A 22,023-nucleotide genomic window follows, 5' to 3' on the forward strand; every position below is an offset into this window, starting at 1 on the left:
ATGAATGAAATACACACTGAAATATGGCATGTGCCTAGACTGGGTAGTTCAATTTTAATGCTGGATATTTTTCAAAACAGAATAAATACTAAAATGACTGCTTTCTCTAGGTTTATCTGAATAGAGGGTGATTTTACTTTGATTTTTTTCATAATGTTAGCTCCCAGTTTTTAATCAATTGTCAAATAAGATATCTATGATGAAATTGGTTTAGGTTTTGAGTTCTTTGGTGACAAACTGCGTGTGGTCTCTTTATTGCTAATGGAAAGTGCTAGTATTCTCAACAGTCCATGATCTCAGAAAATTCATTCAATTATTTTATGTAAATCAATTGGATTGAGAATTGAGCTGCTACCCTGGGATCTAACTCTCTTTTGGTTACACGAATGCCGAGCTTGCCCAGGCAGAAGATAACTGTGTCCCTGGAACCATTGTCTGGCTCTTTGTGTTATTTTCCATTATGGAAGGAGGTAGTCTCTGTGCACAGATTCTGAAAATCACCCTGACAATTTTCCAGGGGAGGACCCTAATATAATTTCCAATAGCAGATTCTATCTGTAATTACGGTGGCTGCCTTCTGTTTGATTTTATGTGAAGATCTGTCAGCTGGTCAGGTTTTATAGTTTCGCTTGTTCAGGAAACTATAATTTTCTCCGAGAGTGAATTCACCTCCTAATCAAATGGGTTAAATCCCCTGAGTGTTTGCTTTAACTCCTAATACATTTTGATTAGCCTCCATTTGACAAGGGAAAAAAATGGCCCGGGAGATAAGCTGCTCTATCAGTTCATCAGTTTCATTAGGCTGTCAGCATGTGCTGATTATCCTATCAAGTTTATCAACAGCCTTGCCTGTGTTTTCTAATTCACCCATTTACATATTATTAGTGCCCTTTAGGGATCGGTGATGGATTATAATGTCTGGCTAGATTCAGCCAGCAAGTATTCATTTTTTACATGTCTCGTTCATTCACCCCTTCAGGGCCACTGTGTCTAAGCATGCCTGTGTGTGTGTGTTGCTTGTGTTTCTATTTTTTTTCTCTTTGCTTTAGAATGTAAGAGAGCTAACAGAATGCATTGGAAAAAATGACTTTATTGGGGTATTGTTGTAATAAATTCTTTTTAAAAATTCCAGCTAGTCCTTTAAGCTTCGTCCTTCTTTTGAACTTTTAGGACTATGTGTTGTGTGCCGTTTCACTTGCTCTGAACACCAGATGGACATATTTTTCCCACTTTTGTTGCAATTCAAAGCAGGATTGGCTAATTTGTTCCTCAACCTCAGTTCTCTATGCTTTCAGAATTCTTATTTAATTTTAGCATGATTATGCATATATAAGTGCATAATTAATGTAAAATACATTCTTATGATTCACTTTGATTCCATAGGACCAAGGTGTAGTAGTAGCTAATAGGGGATCACTTCACTGAAGTATTAGGTAAATGGCAAACACTCAGAAATATAGCAAACAGATACTGTATATCATTTCTAAACAAAAGTTAAACTTTTAATTAAATGAATATGGTGTGTAAACACATACAATTTTGAGAAACCAGGTCAGAAAGTGGGTGTTAAATTTGCTTGTAGACAGTATGCCACTTAGATTTTTGTGAGATTTTATTAGACTCTTGAGATGATAAGTTGGGTTGGATGGCAGTTCAGATCTCAGTGTAGGGTAGGCTCTAAAATCAGAGAGCCTTGGTTCAGATTGAAAGTTTCTAGGTGTGTATGCCTCACAAGCTACTTAATTACACAGCTTTGGTGTTCTTGTTCATAAGCTAGCTGTGATAGTAGCTCCCATTTGAAAATTGATTAGAATAATGAATATAAAAATGTTGGCCTGGAAGTCTGACCTGGTACATGCTTTATAAGTTGGCCTGCCATCGCAGCGTCCATCATTTCTATAGAGCTCTCACCTCCAAGAGTGGATGTGTATTTACTGTCTGATCTTCCCTACTTAGTAAATATTACTCCATAGACAATTATTATCATAGTGGAGTGATATCAGGGGTAAAAGACTTGTGTCTTAAAAGTTCTGGTAACGTAATCTGTTTAATTTTTCAAGATAGGAAATTAACTCCCAATGGTTAGGATTACAGTTTATGTTGGAGGCAGAAATATAGCTTTCTGATTTAAATCCAAAGAAGCTTTTCTGTGTAACCAATTAGTGTTACTGAAAGTACACTTTCCTTTATGAGATTCTCCCGTCCCTGTCTCCTTACTGCTAGAATTGCAACTACGTTTTTAAAAATAAGCAAAAATTAAAACACTTATAAAGAACATGGCACCCATGGCTTGTGATTAGTAGTCGCTGCACTGGACATGCAGCTCATCTATAGTTGTGAGCATCTTCTGTTTCTCTCCATCCTCTGAGCAGCTCATTCCCCTTATCTGTGCTTAGGCACTGCTGCTGAAAGATTGTAAAGGATTCTAGAAAGCTCAATTAGCTTGTAACTTCTCATTGTTTTTCTATCAGTTTGAGCTCTTCCAATCCCAGAGGTCATTTTAAGCCTATTTACTATCAAAAATAAAATTACTGTGCATTCTCAATGCAAAGTAATTGTTTAGCTTAATTATACAAGTGATTTAGTCCATTTCATTTTGGCAATACAGCTTGGAGTAGGAGAGGATGATACTTCCGATCTAGTCAGTGTGGTCTATAATCACTGTTTGAATAATTAGGATCACTTAAAACATCTCTTTCCTGTGCTGTGCTGACTGGAACAAACCATAATAAAGAAGAACAGCTCAGCTTTGGACTCTCCAGTGTGGCTCTGTGGTCACTTTTGCTGCACGTGCTCCCAGTTTCCATCCATCTTAGCATGCACCTTAGTAGCATGCCATGTGCCTTTATCATCAAGGAGAAATTGCATGTCTTTTTTTCTATCAACCCCCGATCATGCCTCTGCGTTCTTTACTGTGCAGTTAGCCTTTGGTTTTGTCAATAGTGTTGATCCCAGTTTTGTTTGTGTTATATATATTCCTCTTTCTTTTAAGTCTCAGATGCAAAGAACATTATTTTTTTTTTAACCTCAGGCCTCATGTAGCAAATCCCTAGCAGAGAGGAGCCTTTTGATTTAAATTTCCACTCTGAAAAGTAGCTCTTCAGATACGAGAGTTGCATCTCCAGTTGTATTGGAGTATTCACAGAGAGTGGAAGAAACAGCAGTGAATCGAAAATACTGTTAATTTAATAGAGAAATTTTACGTACAGAACATTTGTACAAATTTTAGAGTTCTATTTTGGAGCAGGTAACTTGGGGGATGAAAGAGCTAAGTGTCATAATAACTCACAGAGACCATTAGACTGTTATTTACATAAAAAAACAAAACCCTCAAGAGGAGGATCCTGTTAGACCTGCAAATGACAAAAGACAAACTTTATTATCACTTACATTTTCCTGAAATATGTAAATTATGTGCTAATTCATCTGGTTGAATTTGGATAAAAATTTCATTTTCCACTTAGCCTCCTGTACAGTATTTTTTTTTAACTTCATTGAAAAAAAATTCATGGTTTGTAGCTAACTTCTTCCTCTCTCTCTATCTTTCCTCTTTGCTTATCTAGTTCCTTCTTGTCCTGTCTCTCTGTCACCCTGCTGTGTCGCAGATTATGTTCAGAGAATATACAGATTGATGTCTTCCTATGGTGCATTGCATGCTTCAAGATCTGTGCCTGGTTTTTCCTAGGAAGGATGGCTCAGCGTGGCGGGCCCGCTGAATGAGAAGAGCTAGTTTTCAACTGTAGGAGATCACAACTCTCCACCTTTTGAGTAGAAGCATTAACACTCCAGCACTGTAAGCTTCACTTGCTACCTGGTTTCCTGTAACTCAGGAGATTTTTCTCGTGATTGATTCCATGGGCACTCTTGAGAAATCTGTACATCAGTCCTAAATATTCAGTCATGATTATGTAATATACCAACCACTGGATTAGGTATTAATGTCTATAACCCCCTAAATAATCTAATTTTTAAGATAAGTAAAGGCAAGTTTAGATTTGAAAGATGTAAAAATTTTCCTCAGGAAGTTAAATAGCCAACAAGATAGGAGAAGACATAAACTTTTGGCTGTGTATCAATACAATAACTTTATAAAATTTATGAACACAAAACTACAGATATTCATTTCTCATCTTACTATGGGAGTTTAAGTTTTACTTTTTATTTTCTGCTTGACATGACATCCATGTTATGTACTATGGTTTCACCCTGAACTTGCTTGGCATTACTCTGTACACTACAAAGGGCAGCATCCAGTTCTGCTGCATTAAATAGGTAATATATTTTGTTTAAAGTTTCAATTAAACACAGAACAGCAAGATATATAGTCCCCCTGGGGAGTCCAAACACTTGATGTCAATAGTGTGTCTGCTTAAGGATCTTGTTTAGGTCTCAATATCACTTGCTTTCCTGGAAATATGATATGAGACAGTTGATTATATTTCATTGCTATTAAAACCACAGAAGCCCACCTGTTTGATTAATTCATACTTTTGCCAGTTTGTGGTAAAGAAAAAGAATGAAGCTCATTTTTTTTATTTTCAAGTCAAATTATAAGGAAATGAATACACTCAGATTAATACCTAATCATATTCTTTGTATTCTCTGATTTCCAAAAAAGGAAAAAAAATACAATGTGTTCTGTTTGCAAAAATCAGTTTTCTGACACATCAATGAGAAGAAAGTATTGTTTTTACTGTTTTGTAGGATAATAGCCATGGGGTGAGTTGTTTTACCCAATGGTAAATAGAGGTCTGACAACCTGAAGCACTATTTTAACTGCAAAATTCATTACATTTTCATAATTTGGAATTCTAAGAGGTGCAGAGTATAATGACACTTCTCTAGACAGACACAATGTGTGTAAGAGGGGTCTGTGTGTGTGCATGTGTGTGTGTGTAAAGATACCATCTTGCAAACTCAGGTCACTTGCATGTGGTGTGTGTGTGTGTGTGTGTGTGTGTGTGTGTGTGTGTGTGTGTGTGTAAAGATACCATCTTGCAAACTCAGGTCAAAAAATTAGAAGTTCGTGTTGCATGCATTTAGATTAGGCAGCTGCAAAGAGAGAAATATGGGGTACCTCTCCTCACCAATAAGAGTGTGTCAAAGGGAAAGCAAGCATTTTAATCAGTTGCTTATGACTAGAAAGCTTCAGAAAGCAAAGCCTATAGACCTAAGGGAAGTTATGCTGAAGTTGGTGAAACTAGGAAAGCTATATAGAATGGATTGGACAGATGGGTCAGAATCAATGGCCAGTCACCAAAGGGAAAACTCTTTGACATGAGTGTTATATCCTTCTTAGGTTATTTTTTTTGTACAATTCCTTCCATCTACTTGATATGGAGCAGGCATCCTCTGGGGTGTGAGTCTTCAAGGATGACAGGAGAACAGAGAGACTGGCCTTTAAGCATATTTCTTCCTTGCTTCTGGGGAGAAGCTGTCTTCATTTTATGACCCATGTTAGGGAAGAGGGATGCTGGGTTTTCCTTGGCTTAGGGAGGCAGAAGTTGAGGGCAAGCTCTATGGAGAAAGTTAGGAAGACCATGCTTCTGAGGTCTGCTCAGGCTCTCCTGTAAAAGCTTCAACACACGTGAGCCTCAGTGGCAGCCATAGAAGTGATGGTTAAAATAAAATACATTACTAATTCTCCATATGCTGTGTGTGCGTTTCTGTCTGGTTTCACTAATAGGTTGAAAGAAAGTTGCTTCTTACGGGAAAATCTCCTTTAACTTTCCCGTTGATCTTCTATTTTTCTTTGAGTTCTAACTTTATCAACATGGATAGAGACCATTCCCTTATTCACAATGAATAATGTCAGCAAATGGAATGTGCAGCAGCGTCTTGTTCCAGTCAGTAAGTTGTTGCCGACCTGTTAATTATGGAAAGTTTCGGGGTTGTTGTCAAATCTTATTCTTAAGTAGTAAATAAAAATAGGATGAATATTAACTTTTTTCTATATCGTAATAATTAATACAAACACGATTTATATTATAAATAAAATACTGCATATTATCAATAAATGTTAATTGTTTCAGGAATATACTCTAAACACATCTTTAAAACTCCCTTAAAATTTTTAAAATATTTTATGCTACACTTCTGGCCATAGGAGACTCCTTTCTCATTATCTTGATGCTATAACCCAGTTTCTCAACTGACATTGCATGAATTATTTCTTCTCATGCTGGTGCACATTTTTTCCTGGTGTAAATCTTGTTTTGTTTAAAAACACTGGTTAGCACCCCTTTTGTGTTTTCTTTGTTCTTTTTTTTTCATTTTGAGTGTTTCAGTAGTACATAATTCTGAAGGGAAGGATTTTCACCTCCCTCAACATATGCAGGAACTAACACACACACACACACACACACACACACACACACACACACAGACGAACATGAACACAAACACATGCACACACTCTCATATGTATGCATGCTCACACACGAACATGCACATACATGTGCATATTCCCTTATTCCTTAATTTTTGAAGGATCTGAGCATTGGCTAGGATTGGCCCCAATCCAATAGAATTGATTATTTTCGTGATTTATTTCCTTGAAAGTAGAAAGGAAATTGATTAACCTAAAGTACACCAGGAGCTCTAGCTGGAAGAAGAGAAATATTGACACAGGGTCTTGGCTTCTTTCCAGGTTCAATTTTGACGGCACATCACAGGTTTCCTGTATTTAACCTCACGCTACAAATTAGAACCTTTTAAAAATTTTACAAAGTTTAACCCATGTCTGGATGATTTGGTAAACCTAATGTAATACATGCCCACTTCTACCCCCAACCTCCCTCACACCTTCTGTATATTTTCTTTGATGAAAAACTACTTCTCAGGATTTAAGGGTTCTCTGAAATTCAATACTGTTAGTTCCGTGTTTAGCCTGTTCTGATGACCTCTCAGTCTAAAATCTGGAAATGTTTGATTTTACTTCCAAGTCCTTTATTACACTCTCAGTTATTGGATGTATTGTCAGAAAGTAAGGAACCCCAACTGGAATCATGTGATTTTTTTTCCTTGCTAGTTGTATAGCCATTGAGTATTTCCAGTCAGGGCTATTGTATCTGGGTCATTTAGACTATGTTGTTTTTATATGAATAAGATTGGGGAAAGGTTCAGATGGAAATAGTCACAAACACCAACAATGAAGATTAACAGTTGTGGCATAAATACAGTAAAAATAGTAACCAGATTTCCTTCTCTTCTCTTGTTACTGCTGACATTGAAATAAAAGCTGACAATTAGAGCTAGTGAGATGGCTCAGTGGTTAAGAGCACTGGTTACTCTTCCAGAGGACCAGGGTTCAATTTCCAGCACCCACAGGGCACCTCAAAGTGATCTATCATTCCACTTCCAGGGAATCCAATACCCTGGTACAAAAAGAAGCATCCAGGCAACAGGCAACACACACACACAAGCATGCATGTACACATGTGAGTGCACACACACAAATAAATCAAATAAAAACCCTGAAAATTAAAATACCACCTAATCTTGTTAAGTGATTCACTCTGATGACATATAATTCTATTTCATTACAGATTCTGAGAAAAAAATAAAAGTAACTTCTTGGAGTTTTTCCTGCTCTGACACATGTAGCAAAAATGTAACACTTAATTTCAAATTGATATATAACACAATTACTCATCAGATATTAGTTGGATATGACTTGGAACCAGAGATCTGGACTTAGTTGGAAGACATGATGAAGAGATGAAGGATTGTATATATGTTGTCATGAATGTTATTGTCTTTATTGGGGACAAGAAAGATTATAATCCCTGGAGGAGAGGGGGAACAGATATGAATACTTATGAATCTTTCATGGACAAGCTCATTTTTGTTGAATCTCCTTTTAATAAAAGAGATTCATAAATTTTTGTGATTGGGTCCTACTATGTGTGCTAGCATGAGCAGTTAACTTACAGTGTGACAGATGAGACTTGGTGTAGACCCAGGTTGTTTTGAAACCAACCACCTGTTAATATAATTGTGTATTTTCCTGGATTATGGGACATTGGGACACTGTTCTCAGGCCATCACACAGTCTAGTCTTGTTTGCCCTAAACTGAGCACTTGTGTGTAGAGATCTTCCTGAGCCTCAGTAGGCTACTCGAAACTCTAGTCTGTCAGAGATCCTATCATTTGCATGTTTAACCAATTGACATTAAGGAGACTGACTGGTGTCAATTGTTCTTTCAAGACTTTTGTTACAGATTCTGGGCTGTGGGAAATTTTTCTTCAGGAAAATAAAGCCAATGGTTGTACACATAATTGCCCCTGCTTTTTCTCTGCTAAGCATACATTATGCTTAGTCATGATTGGGTGCTGTGCTCATTGTCAGGTTCTGCCAGATGGCAGAGTCATTGCTAGATGTCAGGCTGAGTTATCGTTTGTATTATTGCTGGGTTGTGATAAGTGTTCTAAGTAGCTAACTGGCGGCTTACTGAATTACTGTCTTTTTAGTGGAGCCCTTGTTGGAGATGTTTGTTGAGTCTCTATTTAGCAGTTCTGCGGAATTGTTATAGAACAATTTTGCTGAGTCACCTTTTGGAAATTTTGAGAGCCAACTTAACTGTGGGCTATGCTACCCCTAGGATTGTGATCCTAGGTGCTATAAGAAGGTAGTCTGAACACATCATTGGGAGCAAGTCTGTAAGCAGCAGTCCTCCATGGCCTCTGAATCAGCTTCTGCCTCCAGGCTCCTGTCCTCTTTGAGTTTCTGTTTTGATTTGTCTCAGTGAAGAACTGTGATATGAAACTGTAAGCTTGAAAGAAACCCTTTTATCCTCAAGTTGCTTTTGGTCATGGTATTTTATCACAGCTGTATAGATACCCTACATAATACAGCTCAGCAAAATGCTAAATTGTGGTTCTGTAAAACCCAAAGGGTGACTTGAGAAAAGTGCTCTGTGACAAGTCAGCAGAAATTCCAGGTGATGAATCTGGAAAAAGTTGCCCAAAGGCAGCTTAACAAAATTTCCAAAAGATGACTCAGCAAAATTGTTTTATGTGTGTTATCTCATGTGTGCCCTAGGGAGTAAACTCACCACATTAACTCATGAGACAAAGTCTCTTATTGAACCCAGAACTCGTGGATTGTCTTTATATTGCCTGTCTCAATTCCAGTCTCTAGATTGCATTGAGGCAACAGAAGCACACATGCAACCACACCTGGATTTTAATATGTGGGTGCTGGGAACCCAAACTTACCCTCTCATACATTACTGATTGAACTGTCTCTCCAAATCCAATATCCAGAGATTTTAATGCAATAACAATAAATGTTTGTAAAAGAATTTGAGAAAATATTTTGAGAAAATTCCTAAAGTTTGTTTGGGTACAATCACCAGGAAGTTAGTAGAATATTTAAAGAAGAATAATAAATGAGACACTCTACTTAATGTGGGAAAAAATAGGATAGTTAGAAATCAATTGCTATAAGCCAAGATAAGGTTGCCTTGAATTAAATATTTATGAGGGAAGAGAATATTTATAAAAGTTTATCTCTGATCATTTAAACGTTTTAGATGAAAATAAAAGTGTCTCCCTTCACAGTTCTACATGGGTTAAGTAGCTGATTTTAATAACGGGACTATATAATTCAGAGAAGAATAGACATTCATATGAGATAGTGAATGAAAATGGTATAAAAAGCAGCCCAAGACTTCCATGGCTGTTTATTTATTTCAATACCACAATAAATTGACAGATTATCTTTACAAGATAATTTATTTGAAACAAGATAATTGCTCAAGCAAGTCGAGTAGGTGTGAGAAAAGTTCTGGGAGTTATGATTTCTTGACTGTGAAAGCTAAAATTCAGATGCAGCTGGTATAGTTTTATTTCAAATAAAATTAAAATGGACTGAAATACTTTAAACTAGCAAAATCTACCAGAGGATGCAGGTCCAGTTCCCAAGCCCACACCAGGTATCTCACAGGTGCCTATAATTTTCTTGAAGGAGATCCAAAGCTCTCTTTTGGCCTGTGGGCAGTGCACACACCTGGGGCACATACAGACCACCCTGCCCCCAACACATGCATAAATAAATTTAAAAAAGCAAAGAATCATTCTTGTTCTGTTATGTACTGTGCATCTAAAATGATATTGTAAATTTACATACCACTAGATTTTATGCTCTTTGAACTTAGAAACAAATGCTAGCATACTATATTATGTATAGTTTTATTGTAATCTACGCAGGGTAAGTTTATATATGTAAGATTGTGAATTTTTTAAGGCCTTCAATAATTATATTGGCATTGAGCAATAGAAAACCATATTAAGAGTGACCACAAGAGTTGTACAGTATCAGCAAGAGCCTGACCAGAATCTTAAGCATTTATTGAACTTCTTCCTGGAATCCTTATTTGCAAACAGGAGCTGCCAAATAATTTGAAACAGGAATCAGTGAGCTCTTGACCATGAAGTCACTGATAACACAATTTGTTTACCTCGAGGAGTTGGCCTTTGCCTGGGTTGTTTAGAAATGAGGCTGGTGTAGGAAGAGTGACATTATTTGGTCTACATATGAAGCTAGCTTATCTCTTCCATGAAGCCAGCTTAGAAACATCCAAATCCCTTTTGTCTGCATTGGGATCAGAAATAAGTCTGACAGGAAATCTTATTCTCATGAAAGTGTCTCTATTATGTCATTTTTTTTCCTTTTAGAATGGGAAGGAAAATAGTCATTGTTGTGTCTTTTCTCCTGGGTACTATAAATATTTTTTCTGTTATTGTTAAGTTAAAATTTATAGTCCTAGAGAATATGACTTAACCCTCCTCCAACTGGCCTGTTTTCAGCCATCTATCTCTCTTTCTTTCTTTATTGAATTCTCTGAACTTCCTTTCTTGGGGCCATTATCTTTCAGCGTATCTTGTAATTTCAATATTTTAATCAAGCTTACAAGATTATGTGTGTCCCACTCTCCTGCTAGGGAAAATCCTCTCTTGGTATTTTTGCAGTTATTTCATCTCATTTGTAATTATTTTTTTTATCCAGTTTGTATAAACCGGTGTAAGGGGAGGAGAGAGGAAATTTTTAAAAAGATTTGTGTGTGTGTGTGTGTGTGTGTGTGTGTGTGTGTGTGTGTGTGTGTGTGAATTCTGAATTCTCTGGAGCTGGAGTTAGAGGCAGTTGTGAGCCACTCAGCATGGGTGCTGATCACTGAAGGTTCGTTCTCTGGAAGAGCAGTAAGAACTATTAACCTGAGTCTTCTCCCTAGCCTAAAGCAGAGAAAACCTTATCTTTTCCTCTGAGTTTGATCCTTTTTGTTAAGCCTTGAACATGTTGATTAAGGCCTGAGTCACAGTACCTTAGAAAAAATGAGACTGGTGTTAAGTGTAAGACTGCTGTAGAGATATAAAGACGTTCATAGGCAGTCAATAAATAATAAACATCATGTGACTGCATGCCTGATGAAGTTGAAAGCAATGGCCCTTGAGCTTTTCGATCATTAAACTAATATTTTTAAAGTATTTATTATTTTTATCATTTTATGTGCATGGGTATTATGTCTGCATGTATATCTATGTACCTTGTTCTTGTTGTGGGTCCCCTGAGACTGAACTTAGTTAGCCTCAATTTGGGTGCTTGAACGTGAACCCAGACCCTTTGCAAGAGCAGCAAGTTCTTCTAAGTGCTGAGCTATCTCTCTAGTCCCAAGCTATGATTATTAATTGTCCCACACAAGTCTCATCACCTATGAGGTTTTCCTGATACTCCATAAAAATCCATGTTCATTTCAAAGGGGAACTATAAAACTCTAACCTTGCCTTTATCAGTGATGTAGCAAGTACTTGTTTGCTGCGTAAGTCTTAATTGAGTTACTATTTGAACACATCTAATTTATTCCTTCCTTTTCTTGCATTTCTGGTTTTGCATCTTGATTTTTTTTCACATCTTTTGTAGACTAGCTGTGGAAGGCAGGTAGTCCTAGGTTTAAGTCTGAACTTCCTTGTTATATAATTTTTTATTTCTCTGCTTTTCAGTTTCTTTAAGCTGTAAAACCCAATAATGGCATTCTTTTTTTAGTGAGTGAGAGGGATCCATACAACCTGCAGAATCAGTTTCATCTGCAGACCTGCCATGAGCAGTTGGTTATGATTCCTTGATGAGACTAACTTTGGAAAGAATTGTATGTGCTCAGATGTGTAGGCTAAGAGAATTGAGTGAACATAGGTTAGACATTTGCCAGCTTGCTATCCAGATTTATAGTGTACTGAGTATTGTCATTACTTCTTCCAGTGGATGATTATATAAGATTTTATAAATTATAACTATAATGCATACAGGATGCTTTATCAGTTTTCGTACACTTAGCATGATTATATTGTACATATTATTTATAGATCTCTACCATTTCCCTATATCTCAAGCCTTGCAAATTGGTGTTACTTACACATTCTTAAGAAAGTAGCCATACACTAATTGTTAATACTTACGAGATCAGTATTTGATTTCAGAATAATGTTTTCCTAATATTTCTGACAGTGAAATAGCATAGTATTTTCTGAATTTTATTTTTACATGTGAATAAGTTAAATGTAATTTATATGATTTAAACCTCAAAGCACTCAGCACTTGGGATTCTGTAATACCTTTCTGTAAGACTCCCTCTTTCTAGAAGTGAAAGGTTTAATAGACAAAAGCAGGTGCCCTAATCGATGCAATAGTTGTTTAGCCTTCAAGCACTGACATGAAAAATGTGATGACCTGAAGACCCGCGGTAGAATTTCAGGTTGACTGAAAATGTGCTGTAAGCTCCTCTTCCTTCCAGCTTTGTAATTCATTTTTACAGATACATGTTCAGACATACTTTATCATTAATTGCATCCTAGTTTTCAATACTTTAAGATCTTTGTATTATGCTTGTTATATAAATCATGTCTAATATAGATGTCATTTATTATTCAAAGAAAAAGTTACCAATTTGTTTTATTTGGAAGCAAACATACATGGTAAGGAAAAGAAAAAAATAACAGCAAGAAAATAAAAAACTCTATCTGAAACTGCCAGCTTTTGTAAATATTAAAATGAAATGAAGAAAGTCATTGCTAGACTTGATGGCACACAAGTAATCCCAGTGCTTGGGAGGACAGAGCTAGGAGAATGTCAGTTCTAGTCTAGACTAGCTGAGAGAGAGAGAGAGAGAGAGAGAGAGAGAGAGAGAGAGAGAGAGAGAGAGAGAGAGAGAGAGAGAGAGAGAGAGAGCTTTTCTCAAGCTTTAAAAAAAGGTAATTATTTCAGAAACCTGAGAACTGGATAGAGATCCTTCCTTTATAACAGCCACTACTACTGAAAACAATCCTACATCTTCTAATCTAGGCTTCTGGCACCTGACCCTAACCACGTGACTTAATCTAGTGACTCTCAAATGACAGCATGTTAAAACTTCCTGGTTCAAAACCTCAAGCATTTCCAAATTTATCACTTTCATGATAGCTGGGTTTAAGAACTGCTCTTAAAACTGCAAACAGATAGGCTTGAGTAGATGTATACAGTTTTTAATTTTGCATATTGTTTGACAGCAATTCGTTTTACTAACTAACCAGGTAAAGGGCATTCAAAGTTCAAGAGCCAACTCAATTTATGAGACCAATCATGATAGTAGTGTGCAAAAAATCCAACCAAGCAGCAGGAACAAAAAGAAAAGAACAGGTTTGTTTTTTTAAGAGGAGTGGAGTTCTCTTGAATTAAGGATGCCTAACCTATGTGACTAATACATTCTAAATAGAAATGCTGCTATGATTATGGCTAGTCATAAAAGTCTGCTTAGTAATAAAGTTACTAGTCTTGCTTGTTCTCTGAAAATGGACAGCATCTACATTTGCCATTACTATTAAAGTTATATCTTTTAACTTAATTATGTAAGTTATGTTCAAGTGTAATATTTTTCTATTTATTGAGTATTCTTTTATACTCTAGCAGAAAGGAGATAGGGATGATAATAAGAAAACCACTTAGTAGTTTTGGATTTATTTATCCTTTTTGCCCCTTCCTGCTTGGTTGTTAGTTAGCTATAAATTTTAGCAGCTGAAAAATAAAAGTTAATGACTGAAAGGCCCTGGATTTGTTGAGTATAAAAAGTGGCCTCACTTGTTAATCGTCATATTTTAATTGATTTTGCCATATGACACTGGTAAACTTTATTTACTCTAATTAACATTGAAAATGCTGAAGAAAACTAACACTAACCACATACATTTTGTTAAGAGAAATTCTTGCTGTATTCCAGCATAAGCTCTATTTGTAATCCTCCTGTCTCAGCCTCCTCAATGCTAAGATTGCAAGATTGTACCTGGCCCAGCAGCAGTGTTTAATGCAGGTGAATCCATGAGAGCTTGTACATACCCACTACAGCTTAATTAAAAAAATATTGTAACTAACTGGTGTTTGGCAATTTCATTTTTAAAAACCAAAGCTATACTGCATGACACCCTTTTTCCTTTTCTTGCATTAATTTTAGTGTGCTTAAGGAGGGTGAAGAACAATTTGTGAAAAATCAGGTCTCTCCTTCCTTCATATGGAGATCTAGAATCAAGCTCAGATTGTCACTCTTCATAACAAGTTTACCATTGAGTCAACTCAACACACCTCTACTCTTATTTTTCAAGACATGTTTCTACTGAACCTGAAGACCTGCAATTCACCTAGGGTGATTTTCAAGTTCCAGGCTCCCACTGCCCCAGCTGACTTTGTATTCATGGGTGCTGGGCATCTGAACTCAGTCGGGTTCCTTGATCGCCCGATAGACACTGATCCATCTCTCTAGTGTACCCCATGATGTATTAGTCTGTAAATATTTTGCATACTGTTTAAGTAATGTCAGATATGTCTCCTTCATAACTTATGATTTCCTCCTGATGTAATTTCAAGGCCTTCTGCTTTTTGGAACATTGCCTGTCATTATCCTATTGCACATTGACACATGAGAACTGCAACACCCATATGACTTTGGCGATTCTCTCACAGGTGAAGCATACATGCGGCTAAGTAAACTTCCGGAAGCTGAGCATTGGTACATGGAATCATTGAGATCCAAGACTGACCACATCCCTGCTCACCTCACCTATGGGAAACTCCTCGCTTTAACAGTAAGCACTGATCTCTCATTCTTCAGAAATTGATTTTTTTCTCCATGTGTAGTGGGGATCGCCGGAGTAGTGTGATGTTCTGATTCAGAACCAGTGAGCCAGTTAATCAGTGATAATGATACTGTTGCAGACCTCATCAGGCAATGGAGAAAAAGCAAACCTTTGGGTCTGTCCTATAAGAAGAGAGGTGTGATGAGCCTTGATATATCAGCAAGACAAACATAGAGAACCTCAATTATGGCATTACCCTTTCATGTTGTCTTAATAGCAACACATATGATTAATGTGTTCTGAAAAAACTATTAGCATCAAATTGGCTGGGATTAGGACTAAGGCCATTTTTATCAAATAACAGCCATATAAAACATTATATGTTTTACGGGGCTAGAGAGATGACTCAGAGGTTGAGAGTGTTGACTGCTGTTGTAGAAGTCCTTCGTTCAATTCCCAGCAATCCATGACAGCTCCCAACCTACTAAAATGATATCTGATGTCCTTCTGGTATGCAGGAAAACATGCTGACATAACAGTGTTTACATAATAAATAAATAGATAGATAAATAAATAAATCTTTAAAAACTTTAGGTAATTCCTTCTAGCTAGAGGCAATTTATAAGAGACTTATAGACTTGCATCACATCAGGGAATTCTCAGACCTTGGAGAATTAAGTGTAAAAAACAAAAACAAAACAGTAACAACAACAAAAACCTCTACTAAGAACATTTGTTGCAAGTTCTTCCCAAAAAAACCCCCACAAATCTAGAAGGATTACCACAGGTGCAAAAAGAATGGTGATCCTTTATTGTATAGGGATGTTTTGGCTATCCTGGGCCTTTTGTTTTTCCATATAAAGTTGATTAATGATCTTTCCAGGTCCTTGAAGAATTGTGATGGAATTTTGATAGGGATTGCATTGAATCTATAGACTGCTTTTGGCAAGATTGCCATTTTTATTATGTTGATCCTACCAATCCAAGAGCATGGGAGATCTTTCCATTTTCTGGTATCTTCTTTGATTTCTTTCTTCAAAGACACAAAGTTTTTGATATACAGGTCTTTCACTTCCTTGGTTAACATTATCCCCAGATATTTGATGCTGTTTTTGGCTATTGTAAAAGGTGATGTTTCTCTGATTTCTTTCTCAGTCACTTCATCATCTGTATATAATAGGGCCACTGATTTTTTTGAGTTTACCTTGTATCCTGCCACTTTGCTGAAGCTGTTTATCAGCTCTAGGAGTAACCTTGCGGAGTTTTTGGGTCACATATGTAAACTATCATATCATCTGCAAATAATGAAAGCTTGACTTCTTCTTTTCCTATTTGTATCCCCTTTATCTCCTTTTGTTGTCTTATTGCTGTAGCTAGAACTTCAAGTACAATATTGAAGAGATATGGAGAGAGTGGACAGCCTTGTCTTGTTCCTGATTTTTGATTTCAAGCTCTATTATAGAGCTATAGTCCTGAAAACAGCTTGGTATTGGCACAAAAATAGGCAGGTAGACCAATGGAACCGAATCGAAAGCCCTAATTTTAACCCACACACCTATGAACACCTGATTTTTGACAAAGAAGCTAAAACTGTACAGTGGAAAAAAGAAAGCATCTTCAACAAATGGTGCTGGCATAACTGGGTAATGGTATGCAGAAGACTGCAGATAGATCCATGTTTATCGCCTTGTACAAAACTTAAGTCCAAATGGATCAAAGATCTCAACATACATCCAGCCACACTGAAACTTTTAGAAGAGAAAGTGGGAGATACTCTTCAACGAGTTGGTACAGGAGACCACTTCCTAAACATAACACCAGTGGCACAGGCACTGAGATCAACAATTAACAAATGGGACCTTCTGAAACTAAAAAGCTTTTGTAAGGCAAAGGACACAATCAAAAAGACAAAAAGGCAGGCCACAGAATGGGAAAAGATATTCACTAACCCTACATCTGACAGAGGGCTAATCTCCAAAATTTACAAAGAACTCAAGAAACAAGTCTCCAAAACACCAAAGGATCCACTTGAAAGGTGGGGTACAGAGCTAAATAGAGAATTCTCAGTAGAGGAGGCTAAAATGGCCAAGAGACACTTAAGAAAGTGCTCAACATCCTTAGCCATCAGGGAAATGCAAATCAAAACAACTCTGAGATACCATCTTACTCCTGTCAGAATGGCTAGAATCAAAAACACCGAAGACAATTTATGCTGGAGAGGATGTGGAGAGAGAGGATCACTCCTCCATTGCTGGTGGGAATGCCGACTCATACAGCCTCTTTGGAAATCAGTATGGAGATTCCTCAGGAAAATGGGAATTAATCTACCACTAGACCCAGCAATTCCACTCTTAGGCATTTATCCAAATGAGGCAGGTTCATACAACAAGGGCATCTGCTCCACTATGTTCATAGCAGCATTGTTTGTAATAGCCAGAACCTGGAAGCAACCTAGATGCCCCTCAACTGAAGAGTGGATAGAGAAAATGTGGTACATTTACACAATGGAGTATTACTCAGCAGAAAAAAACAATGGAATCTTGAAATTCGCAGGGAAATGGATAGCACTGGAAGAAACCATCCTGAGTGAGGTAACCCAGTCGCAAAAAGACAAACATGGTATGTACTCACTCATATATGGATTTTAAATATGGATCAGGATAGTGCCAGTCTGCACTTCCACAGATAGAGAGTCTGGGAAACAGGAAAGAACCTAAAAGATATGCATATATGCATAGTACCCAAGAGAAGAGGATGGAGACAAGATCCTCTGAATGGATGGGGAACAGGGCGAGGGGGGTAGTGGGACCTGGGAAGAGTAGAGGGGGTAAAGAGGAAGGGAGTTGGTCATGGGGGAACAGGAAGTTGAGGGGGTGGGGGTAAAATAGGGGGAAGAGGGAATCATAGGATCGAAGACAGATCAGGCACCAGAGTGACCTCGAGTGATCTAAAGGTATAACATCAATTGGCAAGCTAAGCAATAGTGGAAGGACCACCTCGAATGCCCATTCCTGATAATGAACTTGATGTCTATAACTATCCGGGAGCCTTCATCCTGGGACTGATGGAAGCAGAGGCAAACACACAACTAAGCACTGAACTGAACCCAAGGAACCCAGTGACAGAGAGAGAGGAGTGATGAGCAAATTGGCAAGGAATGGGCTGGCAAAACCAGCAGAGACGGCTGATCTGAACAGGGGAGTGCTCTTGGACCCCAGACCGACAGTGGGGAGGCCAGAATGGGACTGATCTGGACCCCCCAAATGTGAGTGTCAGTGAGAAGGCCTGGGCAACCTATGGGGCTCTGAGCTGTGGATCAGTGTCTATCCCTGGTATACAATCTGTCTTCATGTGCCTATGGCACAAAGAGAGATGCTCTCTCAGCCTGGACTCTTAGGGGAGTGCCTTGACCCTACCAAGAGTGAAATGATAGACTCTAGACATCCCCTATGTGGAGGGATTTGGCAATAGGGTGGGAGGGAGGGTGGAAGGGGAGTGCGGGAGGAGGGGAGGGAGAGGGAACTGGGATTGACATGTGAAACAAGCTATTTAAAATTAAAATAAAAAATGATTAAAAAAAAAAAAAAAAAAAAAAAAGAATGGTGATCAATACTTGTGATGAGTTTTGCTTAAATCAGATATTTTGTTACCAAATAAGATGGATTCTAACATTGGTAAGCATGAAGCAAGAATGATTAATTTCAAGAAAGAAAAATATAGAGAAAGTTATTGCCTGCAGCAAGTATAGACTTATTTCCAAAGCAATGCTCTCCTCATGCAATGTAATCATTGTGATTGTACCAGAAATTCTATATATATATATATATATTCATATAAGAATGTAAAGCATTTTGTGGGCAAACATAATTCTGAACATACTCATTTTAAGGCCACTGCATGGGAACAAAATATCAGAGATAAATCTAAGGGCAAGCTTTGGTCAAGTTCGTGGAGCTCAAGAGACATACAGAAATTCTTGGATATGGTCAACCTGTACCATAAAGCCAGTTAAAAAAAAAGATGACTCTAAAGTTTGGCATAGTGGTACACACCTTCCATCCCAGCACTTGGAGTCAGAGGTGGGTGGTTTTATGAGTTCAAGACCATCCTGATGTACATTGAAAGTTCCAGGACAGCCAGGAATACGTAGTAGACCCTGTCTCAAACAAACACAACATTAAGAAGAATGGCTCTGGCAAACTTTTCATTATAAATTTTTAGCTGACTTAAGGGAAGTGACACTTTGAAGTCATTTACCCTTAATGTTGCCTGTACCACTGAGTAAAATGTTAATGAGGAATGACTGCACAGCAGCAATCGGGGGGTGGGGAGACAGAAATGGACAAGATATTTGAACCTATTTGAGAAAGAGATGAGATGGAGCTATGTTTAATTTGTCAAAGATCACAGTCTAAATTAAATAAGTTTGTTCAGGAAGTGTCCTTGTGGTATGACTGAGCATCCTTCGGGTATATGCCCAAAAGTGGTATCAATGGGTCTTGAGGTACATTGATGCCCAATTTTCTGAGAAACCGCCATACTGATTTCCACAGTGGCTGTACAAGTTTGCACTCCCACCAGCAGTAGAGGAGTCTTACCCTGACTCCACATCTTCTCCATCACATGTTGTCATCAGTGATTTTGATCTTAGCCTTTCTGGCAGGTTTAAGATGGTATCTCAGAGTCTTTTTGATGTGCATTTCCCTGATGGCTAAGGATGTTGAGCAATTCCTTAAATGTCTTTCAGCCATTTGAGATTCTTCTGATGAAAATTCTGTTTAGTTCTGTACCCCATTTGTAATTGGATTATTTTGTATTTTGTTGTCTAGTTTCTTGAGTTCTTTATGTATTTTGGAAGACCTAGCTCAAACCCAAACAGGCCAAGCTTCAGGAATCCAGTCCAAGAGAGGGAGGAGGGAATATATGAGCAAGGGAGGACAAGATCATAATGGAGAAATCTAAAGACAGCTGAACCAAGCTTGTGGAAACTCCTGAATTCTAGCCTAACAGCTGTGGAGCCTCCATGGGACCAGACTAGACCCTGCGTATGTGGGAGACAATTATGAAGTTGGGCTACTAAGTGGCCCGTGGAAATAGAGTCATGATCTACCCAGGTGCATATGCTAGCTTGTTGGAGCCCAATCCCTGTGAGAGGATGCCATGCTCACTTAATGCAGGGGCGTGGGGCTTGGTCCTACCCCAAATTAATGTGTCAGGCTTTGTGGACTCACCATGGGAGCTCTTACCCATTAGGAGGAGTAAATCAGGGATGGGTTGGGGAGGAGGTGATGGGGGAATGGGAGGATGGGTGGGAGGGATAACTGTGGTTAGAATGTAAAATGAAATTTAACAAAAAGTAAAAGAAATGAGTAACTATCGAGTAAAAAAAAAAAAAAGCTTGTTCTATGTAGATAACAATGAAAAATCAGTTTGTTCCAAAGACTCCTGGAAAAGGACATGAACCCGGGGCATCTGGCATCATGCAGGGCTGAGTTAAAGGCTATGCAGCAGGGTAATAATTTGCATCATATGACTGCGGGAGTGGGGCTTTTCCTCTGTGCACACAAACGCTAGGAACCAGCACCCTTCTCTAAGGCAAGAACAAGGCTTTGATGATAAAGCAAATGAGTAGTAGGTCCGTGGCGCAAGTGGAGCTCATACAGCTGAAGGTTAGCTGAGGGGAAAGCAGTGCTTCTCTCTGCATGTGGGATGAGTGTCTCCCCCAGAGGTGCATATGCTTGAAGCTTGCTTCTTAACCTTTCATGTGGTGAAAATCTCAAGTGGCCACCATTCAGAGAGGGGCTGACATCACCTTCACAAGAGGTTAATGCTGATTTCAGAGTAAGTGAATTCTTGTTAAAGCTAGGCCCCTAATTCTACCAAGCTATGCATCTTGTCATGTGATCTCTCCATCTTGGTCATTTTTAGCATTCAGGCATCTGTACTGGCCTGTTCTTGGGGTTCTGACAGGATACACCCTCAGCTGCAGCCACGAAGAGCACCACCTGTGCACATTCAATACATTCCCTTTTAAAAGGGTCCTGCCTACCTCCCCTTCTCTCCTTCTCTTTGCCTCTCTTTTTCTTTCTCTCTCTCTGCCTCTCCTCTCTCCCACTGCTCCTGTCCCTGGAGGCCAGTCTTCCCCTCCCCTTTCCTCCTTTTATGATCACTTTCCCTAATAAAAACCCCCTCCACTTGAGCTCTGTTGCATGACATCTTTCTCTCGTGCGCCGCTTTTTGTTTTTTTTTTAAATTACAGCAGTCATGTTCCCACTGTGATGTCATCTGTCATGCTGTGATGTACCCAGAAGATCCTTCTTCACACAGCAAAGCAGGAACTGGTGCATTGCCCGTAAACACACCAGGCCTGGTGCTTAGTTGTGGGTTTCTGCATATGATTCCATAAATTACTGGATGAAGACTCTATGATAATACTTGGGGTATTCACCAATCTGATTATAGGGTAAGGTCAGTTCAGGCACCCTCTCCACTCTTGCTGGGAGTCTTAACTAGGGTCCTCTTTGTGGGTTCTTGGGTATTTCCCTGGCACCTAAATGCATAGTGGCTCTATCAACATATCTCTTTCATTGCTCTCCTACTCCATCCTCCCCCCACCATCCCATTTCCTCATGTTCTAATCCCCCTCCCCTTCCACTTCACCACCCCCTTGCTCCCAGTTTAGTGAGGATATCTAATTTCCCTTCCTAGGGGGATCCATGTGTTCATTTTAGGGTTCTCCTTGTTGCCTCGCTTCTCTGGAGCTGTGAATTGTAGTCTGATATGCTTTGCTTTACATCTAATATCCACTTAGGAGTGAGTACACACCATGTTTATCTTTCTGAGACTGGGCTACCTCACTCAGGATGGTCTTTTCTAGTTCCATCCATTTGGCTTTAAATTTCATGATGTCATTTTTTCTTACAGCTG

At 38.4% G+C, this 22,023-nt stretch overlaps 1 protein-coding gene across 2 annotated transcripts in view; it reads left to right on the plus strand.

Annotated features, from left to right (window-relative positions):
• Tmtc2 (transmembrane O-mannosyltransferase targeting cadherins 2) overlaps positions 1–22,023 on the plus strand; it is a 356,561-nt gene that overhangs the window by 224,822 nt on the left and 109,716 nt on the right. For both annotated transcript variants that reach the window (XM_005068036.4, XM_021225985.1), the window contains exon 8: positions 14,984–15,105. In XM_005068036.4, the coding sequence (XP_005068093.1) occupies positions 14,984–15,105 (122 nt within the window). The remainder of the gene's footprint in view (positions 1–14,983; positions 15,106–22,023) is intronic.

Source organism: Mesocricetus auratus, unplaced genomic scaffold, assembly GCF_017639785.1.
Source record: "Mesocricetus auratus isolate SY011 unplaced genomic scaffold, BCM_Maur_2.0 Super-Scaffold_100011, whole genome shotgun sequence".
Lineage (NCBI taxonomy): Eukaryota > Metazoa > Chordata > Mammalia > Rodentia > Cricetidae > Mesocricetus > Mesocricetus auratus.